Source organism: Delphinapterus leucas, chromosome 20 (genome assembly GCF_059928025.1).
Source record: "Delphinapterus leucas isolate spDelLeu-1000000601 "Yukka" chromosome 20, BTC_Dleu_Yukka2, whole genome shotgun sequence".
In the NCBI taxonomy this organism is placed as follows: Eukaryota; Metazoa; Chordata; class Mammalia; order Artiodactyla; family Monodontidae; genus Delphinapterus; species Delphinapterus leucas.
This window is the reverse complement of record NC_143148.1, coordinates 24,729,248-24,747,302: the sequence shown is the minus strand read 5'-3', so window position 1 is coordinate 24,747,302 and position 18,055 is coordinate 24,729,248. Positions and strand designations below refer to the sequence as shown.

The 18,055-nt window shown below is 35.2% G+C and overlaps 1 protein-coding gene across 3 annotated transcripts in view; it reads left to right on the top strand.

Annotated features, from left to right (window-relative positions):
• The window catches only part of ITFG1 (integrin alpha FG-GAP repeat containing 1), a 242,099-nt gene that overhangs the window by 163,655 nt on the left and 60,389 nt on the right, over positions 1-18,055 (top strand). For all 3 annotated transcript variants that reach the window (XM_022555125.3, XM_089902992.1, XM_089902991.1), the window contains exons 11-12: positions 5,582-5,732; positions 7,254-7,362. In XM_022555125.3, the coding sequence (XP_022410833.1) occupies positions 5,582-5,732; positions 7,254-7,362 (260 nt within the window). The remainder of the gene's footprint in view (positions 1-5,581; positions 5,733-7,253; positions 7,363-18,055) is intronic.

Genomic DNA, 18,055 nt, shown 5'->3' with positions numbered 1-18,055 from the left:
TCTGAGGTCTTCTACCAGCGTTCAGTAGGTGTTCCGTAATAAGAGTTGGTCCACACGTAGATGTATTTTTGATGTATTTTTGGGGAGGAAGGTGATCTCCACGTCTTACTCCTCCACAATCTTGAAGGTCCCCCCTCTTTGAGCCATTTTAATCCTGTCCCCAGTATCTCTTATTTCTGCCTCTGCAGTTATCAGTGCCAGAGTTCCTCTGGGCAGGTCCATTGTTGACATAGTCATAATCCTGTATCTGTACATCACTTTGAGGGTGCTGATCATTAAGAAGTCTTGACCTTTTCCCAGACCCTCTCATGTATTTTAGGCATATCCTGTAATGCTAGCTAATGCCTAACACAGTGCCTGGAACTGCTCACAGATTCCTCCTCCAGAACTGCTCAGGTGGCAAAATGTTTCATGTTTTGAGGTGAGAATTGAGGCTAGCTCAATATTTGAGAAATAGTTTGGAGAACATTAGTATCCCATGTCTTGTTAATGCTTGTTCGAGTTAAAGGACTCTAGGGATATGAAAGGCAGATGCATCTTCTGAGGCTGACATCACAGAAAGTAACTGCACCTTTTGACAAAATAGTCCTTCACAGCACTGTCTGGAGGACTGGATGTGACATTTTATTCCATTGGGAATACTGTTCTTCCTCACCACGATGCGAGAGGTGCGGGGCTCTCACGACCCAGGCCACCCAGCTCTCAGATCTCTTCCAGAACAGCCCCCGGGGCAGTTGCGGCTACTGGGGCACAGACACAGCAACGGGTGATCAAAGCCTGCAGCTCCTGCCGGGCACTCTAGGCAGAGACCAGGGCGAGCCCCAAGCCCAGGTAGCCGGGTGAACAGAGATAGCGCACGGAAAATTCCCAAAGGCATGTGCTCCTCATGTGCTGAGGGGCCGCCTGATTTCTTCTTTTGCTCGTAGATTATTTAGTGGTGTTTAATTTCTAAATATTTGGAGATTTTCCAGATATCTTTTATTGATTTATTTTTTCCTTTTTTTTTTCCAGCTTTCTGAGATGTAATTGACATATAGTGACATTGTGTAAGTTTAAGGTACACAGTATTATTTGATATATGTATATATTGCAAAATGTTTACTACATTAAGGTAGTTAATATCCTTTATCTCACATAATTACCATTTTCTTGTTCTTATTGTTATAGTTAAAAACATTAAAGCCCTACTCTCACAGCAGCTTTCAAGTATAAAGTACAGTATTGTTAACTATTGTCATCATGCTGTACATTTGATCCCCTTAACTTAATCATCTTATAACTGAAAGTTCATGTCCTTTGACCGACACCTCCCCATTTCCCCCACCCCTCAGCCACTGGCAACCACCATTCCACTCTCTGATTCTATAAGTTCAGTGTTTTTATATTCCACATACAAGTGATATCATACAGTATTTGTCTTTCTGTTTCTGATTTACTTCACTTAGCATAATGTCCTCTAGGTTCATCCATGTTGACACAAATGGTAGGATTTTCTTCTTTTTTTAAGGCTGAATATTCCAGTGTATGTATATACCACATTTTCATTCTTCCATTTTTGGACACTTAGATTGTTTCCATATCTTGACTATTGTGAATATTGGCTGCAACAAACATGAGAGTTCAGATACCTCTTTGAGATCTTGGTTTCACTTCTTTTCAATATGTACCCAAAAGTGGGATTGCTGTATCATATGGTAGTTCAAATTTTAGTTTTTTGAGGAAACCTTACATTTTACATCTGCTTATGTCATTAACACCATGCTGTGTTGTTTAATTATCAGTTATCTTTAAAGAGGTTTAAATAACAAGAAAATCTTTTCTGTTTGCCTACGTATTTCACATTTTCACTGCTCTTCATTCCTTTGTGTAAGTGCAGATACTCATCTGGTGTTATTTCCATCTGCCTGATGGACTTCTTTAACATTTCTTAAAGAGCATGAGAAAAATATTGACATAAATGAATATATAAGTATTATTAACCTTTTAGTGAAAGAAACCATAAATTTTAAAAACAATAAAAGGCTGGGGTGAAATGTTTATAACATATCAGAGTAATAATAACAGCACATATAATAATAACAGCAGGTATTGAAAGTGTGTTGTGCTATGTACTGGGCACTATATTAAACCATTTACCATGTATTTTCTCATTTAATCCTTACAACAGCCATTTGAGGTAATGTACCGTTGGGTTTTTTTTTAATTTTTATTGGAGTATAGTTGCTTTACAATGTTGTGTTAGTTTCTGCTGTACAGCAAAAGAGAATCAGTTATACATATACATATATCCCCTCTTTTTTTGATTTCCTTCCCGTTTAGGTCACCACAGAGCACTGAGTAGAGTTCCCTGGGCTATACAGTAGATTCTCATTAGTTATCTATTTTATACATAGTAGTGTATATATGTCAATCCCAATCTCCCAGTTCATCCCACCCACTCCCTTCCCCCCGCTTGGTATCCATTAGTTTGTTCTCTACATCTATGTATCTATTTCTGTACTGTTTTTACACTCATTTTGCAAATAAGAATATGAGAATAACAGGTAGGGGCTAATGTCCTTAACAATCAGAGATCTAAAAACCAATAATTTAAAAAATTTAAGTGCCAATTCTTAGAAGAAATATGAATAGATAATAAACATAAAAGTAATACTCAGCTTCTCTCATATAACCAGGAGAATGAGATAATTTTTAAGCTACCCAATTGGCAAAAATAAGAAGCAGTGTTACTAATATTGGCAAGATATGAAGAAGGATATACTAGAGGTATAAATTGGTACATTTTTTTAGAAGGCCATTTAGCTTTACTTATTCACATTTAAAATACGCATATCCTTTGACCAGATGACTTCATTTGGAAATCCTTATACAAATTCTCAAGGGAAAATTACGTGTGTGTGTGTGTGTGTGTGTGTGTGTGTGTGTGTGTGTAATGGGGAAGAATTGAAGACAACCTGATTATCAATAGCAGGGTGTTAAAACGAATGATGGCATAGCTGTATAATGGAGTAAGCGTTGAAAGGAATGAGCATGTAGGGAAACAGGCAGTTTGATGGGCTGCTGCTGGGGGATATAAATTGGTACAACTTCTCTGGTGGGAATTTTCAAAATAGATTTCAGAAGTCCTCATTCAGGTTGTATCCCTTTTCCCCATGTGTATGCTGTTATTGAGTGGAAAGAAAAAAGTTGCAGAATAATATGTATAGTAGAACCCAACTGGGTTTGTTTTGTGGTTTTTTTTGAAGCATATATATACTTAAATATTTGTATGTTCCCAGAAGAAGGTTTGGAAAGATGCACACCAAGTTGTTAACAGTGATTTTCCCTGGAAAGGAGGAGTTCAACTTTTTAAATGTCTCTATTACTTGAATTTTATAATAACTTTTGCAATAGTTTTGAAAAAAAAAAGTTTTTTAAAAGTTATATCGGTTGTAATTGCCAAAAACACATAGAGCAGTTGACTCAAAAGAAGCAAGACTGTTTCTCCCCAAGGGTTTCCAAACCGAATGAATCATAATTCTTTCTTCCTGGGCTTAAATGGAATTTTTTTTATATAGTTCAGATTGTTGGGCTCTACCTGTAGGGCTCAGTGGAGTTTAAAAGAACTGAAATTTTATAGACCCCATGTTCCAGAGTATAAGACTAACCTGTTTAGTGAGAATTCAGACAAAAACCATGGTGCATGGCATTTATAATCTTTACAAACTCATATCAAAAATTAAAATGACAAATTATGCAACTGCAGTTAGAGTTTTTGTTGTAGCTTATGTTGTGTATTTGAAATTGTGCCCAGAGTTATAATACAATAGTGAAATCCTTTCATCCCTGTTGTGAAAAGGGAAACCAGTGGCAAATTATCACTCAAAATGTCGCCAGTGTGATGCGTTGGTTATAAAAGATTATAGAGGGCTGCCTTGGGAATTCCCTGGCGGTCCAGTGGTTAACACTCAGTGCTTTCACCGCTGTGGGCCCAGGTTTGATCCCTCATCAGGGAACTAAGATCTCACAAGCTGCATGGCATAGCCAAAAAAAAAAAAGGCCACCTTTATCACTGGTTCTCATATTTTAGTATAATCTAATAACAAAATAGAGTGTTCTTCATTTCTGTGAAATATCTAGTAAAATTGTTTAGCTACAAAGGTAAGATGGGTAAATTACCTGGAAAAAGTATTACAAATTAGAATTTTAAAATCAGTTATTAGACAGGAGACAAAAAAGAAATCATTATTCCTTCTAGTGGAATAACACTATTATATGTTAGGCCTTGATCAAAGCCACCTCAAAGTTTTCCATGTAAATGTTATAATCTGGGAGTTTAAACTATTTGTGTTGGAATTTTTTATCTAGAAAAATAATGTGAAGCTAATCATATATCAAGTACATCAAGTAAAGTGAATATTTTGCATGTTTCCTTACTCTATTTTACACTGAAAAATTTAGCTTTCTTATAATAGAACTTTTTTCTTTTCCAAATTGCCCAGACCCAAAGTAATATCCAGAGTAATATTTTCATATGGAAAAAAAGAAATCTGTCTTTATAGTTTTATTTAAGATAATTATTAGAGAAAATTGAGCAGTAATAAATTTAAGCTTTTTAGCTTATTATCTTCTATGTAACATAGAGCGACCTGAAGGAATGTAAATATTAGAAAATGCCTATAAATAGGAGCCATTACATCAAATCACACCATTTACAAAAGTTACTTCTGTATTTAAAGAAAATATTTTTACATGGCATGGTGTTGCACTACATAAGTAAGAGTGATGATAATACATACACTTTTACTAAGATCTAAGTGAATGACAGGAATTGTTCTAAGTATTTTGCACTCGGTATTTCATTTCTTTTTTACAACAATTCTTTAAGTACTCATGTTACTCAGTTTACAAATAAGGATCTGAGTCTTCAGGAGGTTAAATAACTTGTTTAAGGTCACATAACTGCTAAATGATAGAGCCAGAATTTGAATCCAGGTAATCTGGTTCCAAAATCTAAACTCATCACCACTTTGCCTATAGAGTAGGATTCAAAAGGGAGGACTTCATAGCTATGCAAAGTACAACACTTTTTTTTTCTATCTTTTATCTGAGAGGTACTCAGCAATATCTACCCTACTGTCCATTTGGGAAGCTCAAATTGTATCATTGTAGATTTACTGCTTTGGGTTTACAAGACTTGGGGATGTCAGGAATCTCTATTTAAAATGCAGGTTTTTACCTAAGGAGTTATACAGATCTAAAGGGACGATGACAGTGTCCAGGAACTCAGTAGTGAAACACAGGGTCGATGACTGTGGAGCAGCAAGGAACGGCGGGAGAGATGGACTTGGAAATCACAAAAGAGGAGAGAGAGGCCAACAACTGACTAACCTCAGGATTTTTGCCAAAGACTGAAAAACAATAGCCAACAATTTAAGTTTTTTATGACTCAGGACAATAATTAGTAAGATGTAGGGATTTTTTCATATTACTTAAGTGTATACCATTTACCATCTCTTTGATTCTAGTAAATACAGCATAGCTGATGCTACTCAGCATTGATATGTTATATTGACTAAATGCCATTGCCTTTGTCTCACAGCAATCAGCAGGCCTTTTTACTGGAGAATGTCCCTTGTAATAATGCAAGCTGTGAGGGGGCGCGTCGTATGTTTAAAGTCTACTGGGAGCTGATGGACCTAAACCAAATCAGAGATGCAGTGGTTGCCACCTTCTTTGATATTTACGAAGATGTGAGTTCAGAGCTCTTCTGTGTGTTTGGAGTCTAATTGCCATCCACCTTATCTCACTTTCACCCTATTTGACCAGAAAATGTAGATGAGATTATGAAAGCAAATGAGTTAATTAAAGAAAGCTCCTTTTAATGTTAAATGACAGAGGGAACACATTTATTGACACCACTGACTGATCAGTACAGTGAAATACGAAAATGCTTTTATCTCATTTTATGCTTGTTCAGATTAAACCACTAGAGAATCATGCTCACAGCAATTGTGCATGTGCACGAGTAAAGAACAGCCAACAGATAACAGACCCTTAAACCTGCACAAGATCACAGAAGAATGGGTTCAGTGTGTACTCTCTCTTAACCTGGTGAACTAGAGTTGGCATCTATTGCTACAGATTCTTGTGACTGTCTTCAGTTGCCAGGTGGCCTGGGAAAGGCGCTCAGGGCCCTGGTTTTCTTCTTTCTAATGTCAAAAGCCAGTTTATCAAGTGCTTCTGGGCATTGTTGAGGGAAAATAGAATCTCCCAAGCTGTTTTGTTCTTTAAAAGTAAGCCAGTTTATCACTCAGAAAAATAATAAATTCTGAAAAAAATGTGTTAAATTCCAGAGTTAATATGTCACAGTATATCCTTGTAAAACAATTGGATTATTTTAAAACGTTAAACCTCCATCAAGACATTATGTCCAACCCTAAGCCCGGTTGGTTGGTTGGTTTTTTTTTTTTTTATAAGAGGCTAATTCTCAATTATATGAATTATCCAAGTCCTTATTTTCCTCTGTCTCTCTGCTACCAAATCTTGTGTTTGTTCACTTTTCATAAGCAATTTCCAAGCATGAAAGTAATTGGTAAAAATATCACAAGAGGGAAAATCAAGAGAATTAACTACAAATCAATTAATTTCTGTACATAAAAATATAAATGAAATTTAAAATTGTGTTTAAATCTGGGAAATAAATTAGCTATGAAAGAATTAAATAATTAATATTCTTAACGTAGAAAGGTTTGTTCAAACTGATACAAGTCACCAGAAACTCCCACTGGAAAAACAGAACATGATTAAGGCAATTTACGGAAAAAACACAAGTAGCTAACATATGAAAAGATATGATAAATGGTCAACCTCATTAAGAGTCAGCAGAATGGAAATTTTAATGAACACACCTTTTTTACCCCCAATAAAATTAGCAAAGCTTCCCACTTTTTTAGGAAAAAAGAATAATGGGGGCCAGGGCAGATGAAAAGGTACCTTCTTTCTCTGATGATTGGAAACACTTTGGTACTCCATATCACAGACCTTTAAAAATTCATGCAGATATGACTGGAAGGAAGTACAAAATGCTAACAGTTATTTTCAGAGATTAAAATTATAGGTGTTTTTCATTTTATTTATATTTTAATATTCAAGTTTTTATATTCATCAAGTTGAATAAATAAGGTTTATATTTACATGGTAAACATACCATGCATTTTCATCATTTTTTTCATTCAGTCTAGTAGTTCTTACCATTTTTATGTTTTTTCCAGGGAATCTTGGACATTGTAGTACTAAGTAAAGGATATACAAAGAATGATTTTGCCATCCATACACTAAAAAATAACTTTGAAGCAGATGCTTATTTTGTTAAAGTCATTGGTGAGTATTTGTTTTGTATGTTTTATTATTACTATTAAGTATTAACGTTTAATTTTTTTTAACATCCTTATTGGAGTATAATTGCTTTACAATGGTGTGTTAGTTTCTGCTTTATAACAAAGTGAACCAGCTATACATATACATATATCCCCATATCTCTTCCCTCTTGCGTCTCCCTCCCTTCCACCCTCCCTATCCCACCCCTCTAGGTGGTCACAAAGCACCAAGCTGATCTCCCTGTGCTATGCGGCTGCTTCCCACTAGCTATCGGTTTTACATTTGGTAGTGTATATATGTCCATGCCACTCTCTCACTTTGTCACAGCTTACCCTTCCCCCTCCCCATGTCCTCTAGTCCATTCTCTTGTAGGTCTGCGTCTTTATTCCCATCCTGCCCCTAGGTTCTTCATGACCTTTTTTTTTTTTTTTTTTAGATTCCATATATATGGGTTAGCATACAGTATTTGTTTTTCTCTTTCTGGCTTACTTCACTCTGTATGACAGACTCTAGGTCCGTCCACCTCACTACAAATAACTCAATTTCATATCTTTTTATGGCTGAGTAATATTCCATTGTATATACATGCCACATATTCTTTATCCATTTTTCTGTCGATGGACACTTAGGTTGCTTCCATGTCCTGGCTGTTGTATATAGAGATGCAGTGAACATTGTGGTACATGACTCCTTTTGAATTATGATTTTCTCAGGTTATATGCCCAGTAGTGGGATTGCTGGGTCATATGGTAGTTCTATTTTTAGTTTTTTAAGGAACCTCCATACTGTTCTCCATAGTGGCTGTATCAATTTACATTCCCACCAACAGTGCAAGAGGGTTCCCTTTTCTCCAGCATTTATCATTTGTAGATTTTTTGATGATGGCCATTCTGACCGGTGTGAGGTGATATCCCATTGTAGTTTTGATTTGCATTTCTGTAATGATTAATGATGTTGAGCATTCTTTCATGTGTTTGTTGGCTATCTGTATATCTTCTCTGGAGAAATGTCTGTTTAGGTCTTCTGCCCATTTTTGGATTGGGATGTTTGTTTTTTTGATATTGAGCTGCATGGGCTGCTTGTAAATTTTGGAGATTAATCCTTTGTCAGTGCTTCATTTGGAAATATTTTCTCCCATTCTGAGAGTTGTCTTTGCATCATGTTTATGGTTTCCTTTGCTGTGCAAAAGCTTTTAAGTTTCATTACGTCCCATTTGTTTATTTTTGTTTCTATTTCCATTTCTCTAGGAGGTGGGTCAAAAAGGATCTTTCTGAGATTTATAACATTTAATTTTGTATTCTCTCTGTCAACACACATTTTCCAAAGAGCAAAACATGCTCCTACATAACGTATGTACAACTCTCCAAAGCAGATGATCAGCTTCAATACAACAGTACCACCCTGTTCAAATTTTGCCAACTGCCCCAACAACGGCTTCTTTCTTTCTGACCCAGAAGTCTGTCGAGGTATTTTAAAACCCAGTTCTGGGTGCTCAGTGTGCTCATTGCTACTGGGCTGTCACATCTTCTCCAATCTGGAATAGTTCCTTTTCATGTCCTTATCAGTTTTAAAGAATACAGGCCTTACATTCTGTAGGATAATCCTGTTTCTTCTTTACCCAGCTCAGGCTACACATTCTTTGCAGAAACTCCACTACATGGAATTTAGTGGAACCGATGCTGTGGCCTCTCAGTACATCAAATCAGTAAGCACGTGATGTTGACCTGTCCTGCCACCCTGGTGATAACCTTGATCATCTGGTCATCTTGATGACTACTAGGTTTCCCCACCTTAAATTCACTATTTCCCCCTTTGTCATTGATTAGTACTTTGTGGAGGGGTATTCTGATATCTGGTATTCTGATATTACTTTAATAGACTTTTCCATATCAAATTTATACCTACCAGCCTTAGAGTCCATTGATAGCTCCTGCCTGAATCAAGCATCTATTTGATAGGTGTCAAAGAGTGATTCTATTTCCAACACCTCTGCATTTTTTGGTTGACATTCTACTCTAAGGAAGATCTTTCACTTATCTCATTTATCAGTATAGATCTGTGTATTTGTATTTTATTCAATAAATAATATCGTTTCTTTTTGTTAAAATTGTTCCCAGTGAGGGCAGTAGGAGCTCCTTCAGACTGGCTCCTTTATCTTTTTGACATGTGCTCTGGCAAAACAAGATATTCCAGGTGCATCTTTTACCTCCCTTGCCCTAAGGCTAGAATCTGATCTCTTTCTTCATGGAGCCCTGGTTCCTTTGAGTAGAGGATGGTATTTTAAAACCCAGTTCTGGGTGCTCAGTGTGCTCATTGCTACTGGGCTGTTATTTCTTCTAGGTTTTCTCAATGGACAGAACTAAGAAATACAGGTAATGTATCACACATACACAACACATATATACATATATTTGTATATGTGTATACAACACATATATTTGTACACACAAATATACATACCTAAATATATGTGTATACAACACATATATTTGTATACACAAATATATGTGTATACAACACATATATTTGTATACACAAATATACATACCTAAAACTATTTTATATATATTATATAACAATGAATTCATACCATTACTTCCATTTCTAATCCAAACAACATTTCAAGGGTTCCTTCTAATCTTTTCTGTTTGTAGACATCTTCTCTAACTCCCATTTTCCTCAGTATAGTTACCTATTTGTTCACTGTTACCTGTTCCCAACCATGCAAGCTATCTACCATCTCCTCCACCTAACACTTATGTTCATCGTAGAGATCCTGTACATGTTTTGTTAAGTGTATGCCTAAGTATTTTATTTTCTTTGATGTGATTATAAATGTTATTGTGTGTTTAAGTTTAGTTTCCACATGTTTGTTTTTAGTGTATTGAAATACAATTGATTTTCGTTTGATGATCTTGTATACTGCACCCTTGCTGAACTCACTTATTAGTTCCAGGAGGGTTTTTTTAGATTCTGTGGGATTTTCTACGTACAAAATCATGTCATTTGCAAAGAGGGACAGTTTTATTTCTTCCTTTCCAATCTGTGCCCTTTTTTTTTCTTTTTCTTCTTCTAGGTAGAATTTCCATTGCTATTGATATGTTGAATAAGATTGGTGAGAGTGGACATCCTTGCCTTGTTTCTGATTTTAGGGAGAAAGCATTCCATCTTTCACCATTAAGAATGATATTAGCTTTTTGGAAATGCTCCGTATTGTATTAAGGAAGTTTCCCCTATTTCTAGTTTGCTGAGAGTTTTATCATGAATTGATGTTGAAAGGCAACTGTTTTTGTGTCACTGTTATTATAGTTGACATCAAGACAGCCATATCTGTTCATTTGTGAATGAAATGACACAGTATTTTGTATAAATATTTATTACAGTTTTGAAGCGGTCATAAATAGCTGAACACAGAAAAGCGACAGAATAATGAATGAGTGTTGAGAGATTTATTTTGAGAAGTGAAATAAATAAATTCACTCATATTTGAATGAACTAAGAGTATCTCCCCATCTTCATTACTACTGCAGCCACACAATACTGGTATTATGAGTCTAACCATTTCTGTACTTTTAATCCATATGACTGTCTCCTGTTCTTTATGATTTTGAAGGGGGTATTATTTGGCTATTTCAGAGCTTCTCAAGAAAAAGTAAGCTTCTTTAAAGAATCAAGTAATGATACAACAAACTACTTGAAAATGAAATGACATATCTGAGGTTTTTCTTTAATCCAGGCAAGTGGAAAATGGAGTATAGGTGAAATGACTTTGGCCATGTGTTGTTGACAGTTGAAGTTATGTGAAGTATGAGTGGGATTCCTGATACTATTCTTTCTAATTTTGTTTATGTTTGAAAAATTACACGTAAAAATTTTAAAAACCCCAGAGTCTCTTGAGAGTCTGTGGCCTGTAACTTCCTAACCTAAGTCAAGGATGGGTATCACTGGGTAGCACTGCCATCACCTTAACAGTATCCCAAGGAGAGTTTTCTCCAAACATTACCAAGCTCAGACCCAGAGATAGCCAATTTGATGTAGGAAGTTTTAGTTTTAGAAAGCAAGATAACTTTGCACTTATGGATATTAACATAAATATTAATAACATGCTTTATAGAAAGGTCATGGGTAATGAGATAATTTAGAGCAATCATTTGTGAAAAATAACCTTCTAGTTATCTTGAGATGCTCTTCCACTCTTTCCTCTGATTGTTACTTGTTTTCCTTAAGCAGACAGTTACTAGCATATAATTACCCTTTCAAAGCCATCTACAATGTCCAGAGTTGATTTTGCTCTAAAGTAACTGTTACTCTAATGCTCAAACCAGCCTATGTTAAATGTCACTGTCTCAGTTAAGGAAATTCGGGTACCTAAGCTTCTGTGTGTGGCTAGGGAAAGGTAATGCTATCCTTTTGCCTGTTCCCTCACTGATTCCCACAACACCACAGATCTACAGAATGCTCTTCACACAGGGGACTCTGTGTGTTGTGGAATTGGAGGGGTTCCCTAGCTCCCCTGAATCAGAACTAGCTCCTAGTTCTAATTAGTTTCTCTTATTCCTGTCAGATACATTAGAGGTTCTGCATTCTGATTCTACTAGTACTTAACGCAAATTTCTAACAAACATATGTGAACCTGTATTTCCTTGGATTTTTAAAATTGTAACAGTATCTTCACCTTTCACTACCCAAATAAGATGAGACCTTTCAAAAGCTTTTATTCCCCAGCCTTCTTCCAAATTTTGTTGAAATATTGTGGAAGTTTATTTCTGGATGACTGATTTGGTAACAGTTACAACCGTGTTATCAATGATTATTTAAACTTAAGTTTTACTGGCTTTATTGTCACCATTTACATATATACCACATCTTTACCTTTATTGACTCGAATTCCTATTTATTTTGATGGAATGCTTCGTCAGGAGATTTTCAGAAAGTTGTACATAGGCTAATATATTTTCTGAGTACTGGTATGTCTTAAAATATCTTTTATTAAGCATAGGATTTTTTAATTTAAAAATAATGAATGAAAGGTAGGTAATCAATAACAGACAAAAGAAATTTTCCATATAGAGTCTAAAATAATGTCTAAATGACAAGAATGGGTAGGATGGGGGTCTTTATTTTACACATGATATTTGATTATAATATTTGCTTAGGATTCATGTGTCTTAAACAAAAACTAAAGACATTTTCAGAGACTGAATGTGAACAGTCACCCATAATCCAGGCAAGGAGTTTTCATTTTAAATGCTACTAAAACCATTATACAGTATTGACCTTTATAGCTTTGACTTTGTTCTACTCATCCTTGTCCCAACCTGCACATTGGTTTGGTGTTACAGTATTTATGCACAATTATTGCAGTTTTTTGTTTTTGGCATTTGTATAAAGTAGCTAATGTAAAGTGAATCACAAAGCTAGAAGCCAAGGTTTTATACTTTAAATATCTTTAAGAATACATGGGCTAAAAAAATTGCAGAGGAAGGAAGACTCCCAAACTCATTCTATGAGGCCACCATCACCCTGATACCAAAACCAGACAAAGATGCCACTAAAAAAAGATAATTACAGGCCAATATCACTGATGAACATAGACGCAAAAATCCTCAGCAAAATACTAGCAATTCGAATCCAACAATACATTAAAAGGATCATACACCATGATCAAGTGGGATTTGTCCCAAGGATGCAAGGATTTTTCAGTATCCGCAAATCAATCATTGTGATACAATAACTGCAGATACTTACTGAATTAGTCAGGATTCTCCAGAGAAGCAGCACCAATAGAATACAGAGAAAAAGAAAGAGAGAGAGAGATTTATTACAAGGAATTAATTCATGCAGTTACAGAGGCTGGCAAGTCCAAAATCTGCAGAGCCAATGTCCAAGTTTGAGTCAAAAGGCCAGCAGGCAGTTGTAGAACCAGGAAGAACTGATGTCCAGTTCATCAGGCAGGAAAAGCTAATGTTCTAGTGTGAGGGCCATCAGACAGGAGAATTCTTACTCAAGAGAGGGTCTGGCTTTTGCTCTCTTCAGGCCTTCTACTGGTTAGATGAGGCCCACACACATTATGAAGAGCAATCTGTTTTACTCAGTTTACTGATTAAATGTTAATCTTGTCCAAAAACACCCTCACAGAAACACCTAGAATAATATTTAACCAAATATCTGGGCACCTCATGACCCAGCCAAGTTGACACATAAAACTTACCATCACACTTACTGTTTACTCTCTTCATCAAAGAGAGTCTATGATCAAATATGTAGTTTAAGAAGATGGATTTTGCAGCAATGTTCAGAAGAAAAACATAGACGTTCATCAAAAGAAATAGATGTTCTGACCTGAGAGGTCAGGCTGAGGGTAACCACTGGAATACACCAGTCACCCAGGTGTGAGCTGATAAGACAGTAGAAAGAAAGTTGTAGCAATGGGTGTACAGAGGAAATAAGGTTAAAGCGTATAGCTTGGTGAGATTTTACATAGGTATACTCCCTTGTAGCCACACTCCAATCAAGATAAAATATTTCCAGTACCCCAGAAGGGCCCTTCATGTTCCCCTGCAAAAGTGTAACCACTGTTCTGATCTCTGTCACCATAGATTAGTTTTTCCTTTTCTAACTGTCATATAAATGTAATCAGATGGTATGTACTCTTCGTGTCTGACTTCTTTTGTTCAGTAGTATGTCTATGAAATTCATCTAACACATACATTTGTAAATAGAATCTTACTGAACATATTTGCCTTTGTCTTATTTTTTTACCTTAGCAAGAGAGTATAAACACCCTTTCATGTCAGCACTTAACAGGTCTCTCTCATTGTTTTAATAGTTCCATGTCATTCCATAGTACTATAGATGTTCCATAATTTATTTAGCATTTTCTCTCTTAGTGGACACATAGATAGTTTCCAATATTTCATAGACATGAAATTGATGAGTTGAGGGGCTATGTTTTTAGTGTTAATAGATAATGCCAAATTACCTTTCCCAACAGTCATAGACGTCTGTATCCCATCAGCATAACACTGTCCAGTTTACCACATATCCATCTGAGAGCTCTAAATTTTTATTTCTGTAACAAATTTGTTTTTAAAATAAGTAGTACATGCAAATGGTGAAAAAATACAGAAGAGTCTAATAGTGAAAAGTAAGTCGCTTTTTTACCCGTGTTTCCCAGTGGTCCAGCTCTTTTCCCCAAAAGCAACCTCTTCTTTGTGTCTGTCTAAGATATCTTAAACACATACAAGCACATATGTTTATATGCTTTTATTTTACATAAATGGTAGTTCTAGACTTTGTTTTCTCCACTTAACAATATATCTTGGAGATTATACCATAACAATATAATCTAGAGCTACCTAATTTTAACTACTGAATAGTATCATGTGTATGGATACAACATAATTTAATGAGTTTCTTATTGACAGATACCAGCTTATTTTCAGTCTCTTATTATTATAATTAACGCCACAGTGAATATCCTATAGGATAAATTCCTAAGAATGGAATTACTAAAAAATAATACATGTACACTTTTTAAATATACTCTATTGAAATATACTTACAGAAAAGTGTACATAAGTACACAGGTGTATAAATTTTGACAAAGTAAATGCACACATGTAAGTACACCCAGATCAGGAAAAACATGATACCAGCAACCAGAAGCTTCCTCATGCCCACCCTTTTCATTACTAACCCAGTTTACCTACAGGTAACCACTAATTTAATTTCCAACACCTTAGATTAATTCTGCCTGGTTTTGAACTTTTTAACAGGTGTCCCTTCATAGAAATCATATCAGTTTAAACTTCCACTGACAGTGTAGGAGAATGCACATTTCCTAATACCTTCACCAACCCAATGGATTATTAAACTTTTTAAGTTTTGCCAGTTGTAAAGTGAAAGTATTGTCTTATTTTGCATTTTTCTTATACTGAGTAAAGTTCAGCATCTTTCCATATGTTCAAGAGCCATTTGTATTTTTATTTCTATGAATGGTCCTTGTCCTTTTTCATTTGCTTATTGATTTATAAATGTACCATAGTATATATTAGGGAAATTAATCCTTTGTGATATATGTTGTAAATATTCTTCATAGTTTGTCATTTATCTTTGATTCTGTTTTTCCTACAGACATTTTTATTGGTCTTTCATTTTTTGCCTTTCTGTTAGGTATAAAATTGATTTTTTTCCTGCCTAGTGAGGTTGAGTGTCTTTCTTCCTGGTTTTTTGATTATTTGTACTTTTCTCTTCTGGATATTGCTTCTTGATATCCTTTGTTTTTATTGGATTATCATCTTCTAACCCATATCTGGAAGCTCTTTGTATATTGGCAATAATATCTCTTTGTAATGTATATTTTTTAAAGTTCACAGCCCCTTGTCATTAGTTTTTTTTTAATTTTATGGTATTTTTAAAATTTTATAACAGCTTTATTGAGATATAATTTACATACCATACCATTTGCCTGTTTCAAGTATACAATTCAATGGCTTTTAGTATATTTACAGAATTGTACCAACATACCACAATCAGTTGTAGAACGTTTTCATCACCACAGAAGAAACCCTGTACCCTTTTCTATTTTTTATTTTTTTAACTTTTTATTTTATATTGGAGTATAGTTAACAATGTTGTGATAGTTTCAGGTGTACAGCAGAGTGACTCAGTTATACATGTATCTATTCTTTTTCAAATTCTTTTCCCATTTAGGTTGTTACATAATATTAAGCAGAGTTCCCTGTGTTACACAGTAGGTTCTTGTTGGCTATCCATTTTAAATATAGCAGTGTGTACATGTCAATCCCACACTCCCTAACTATCCCTTCCCCTCACCCTCACCAGCCCCACCCTGTAACCATAAGTTATTCTCTAAGCCTGTGAGTCTGTTTCTGTTTTGTAAATAAGTTCGTTTGTATCATTTCTTTTTAGATTCCTCCTGTAAGCGATATCATACGATATTTCTTTCTCTGACTTAATTCACTCAGTATGACAAAAGTAAAAATAGAGCTACCAATGATCCTAAAACCCTGTACCCTTTAGCTACCACCCTCAATCCCCATCCCCAGGCAACCACTACTTTCTGTATCCATAGATTTGTCTATCCTGAATATTTCATATAAATGGGTTCATATAATATGTGATCTTTTGTGACTGACTTCTTCCACTTAGCATAATGTTTTCAAGATCCATCTGTGTTGTAGCATCAGTACTTTATTCCTTTTAATTGTCAAATATCCCACTATATGAATATACCTGCCACATTTTGTTTATCCTTCAGTTGATGGACATTTGGATGGTTTCTACTTTTTGGCTATCATGAATAATACTGCTGTGAACACTCATGTACAAGTTTTTGTATGGACATATATTTTAATTCCTCTTGATGTATACCTAAGAGTGGAATTGCTGGGTTAAATAGGAACTCTTTGTTTATCTTTTTAAGAAATTGCCAGACTGTTTTCCAAAGCAGCTGGACCATTTTACATTCCCACCAGAAATGTAGGAGGGTCCAGTTTCTCCACATCTTCACCCAAATTTGTTTTTATCTGACTTTTTGATTATACCCATCCTAATGGGTGTGAAATGGTGTCTCATTGTGGGTTTGTTTTGATTTTTTTACAATCTTAACCATTTTTGTGTGTGTGGTTAAAAAAACATGTAACATAAAATTTACTATCTTAACCATGTTTAAGTGTACAGTTCAGTGATGTTAAGTATATTCACATTGTTGTGAAACAGATCTCCAGAACTTTTTCATCTTGCAGATCTGAAACTCTGTACCCATTTAACAACTGCCCTTTGTCCCTTCCCATCAACCCCTGGTAACCACCATTCTACTTTGTTTCTCTGAATTTGACAAGTTTAGACACCTCATGTAGGTGATATCATAGAGTATTTGTCTTTTTATTACTGGCTTGCTTAGCATAATGTCCTCAAAGTTCATCCATGTTGTAACATGTGACAGGATTTCTTCCCTTTTTAAAGTTGAATAATATTCCACTGTGAGTGTGTACCACATTTTGTTTATTCATTCATCTGCCAATGGACATTGATTTGGGTTGCTTCCACCTCTTGGATATTGTGTATTGTGTACGTCTCATTGTGGTTTTGGTTAGCATTTCCATGATAACGATGCTGAGCATCTTTTCATGAGCTTTTTATATGTCTGCATCATCTTTGGAAAAATGCCTGTTCAGGTCCTTTGCCCATTTTTTAATTGGGTTGTCTTTTTATCATTGTAGTGTAAGAGTTCTTTATATTAGTAGTGTCTTTGCCAAATGTAATTTTCATGTTATGAATCAAAGTCTAACTTTATTTTCCTCCAAGTAGCCAATTATCCAGTACCATTTATTGAATAATCCATCTTTTTCCTCCTTTAACAAGTATTTATTGAGCAAATACATTTGGCTAGGCCCTGAAAAAATGATAAAAAAAGCTATGCAGAGCTTACATACTGGTACAAAGACAGACTTTTGAGTGAATAATATACTGTTTAGCAAGATAATGTTTTAATGAAGGTTTAGGAAAATCATTTGGGGACAAGTGAAAAAGAAGTACCAGTGTCTGCCCAGAGTTGAGGGAAGAGGAACAAAGGAGAGGGAGAAGTAAGATCATGGAGTGTTTGAGAATAAAAGAGTGATAACTAGGCACTATGCTGGGGTAAGGAACTTAAACATTGAAAACTGATTTA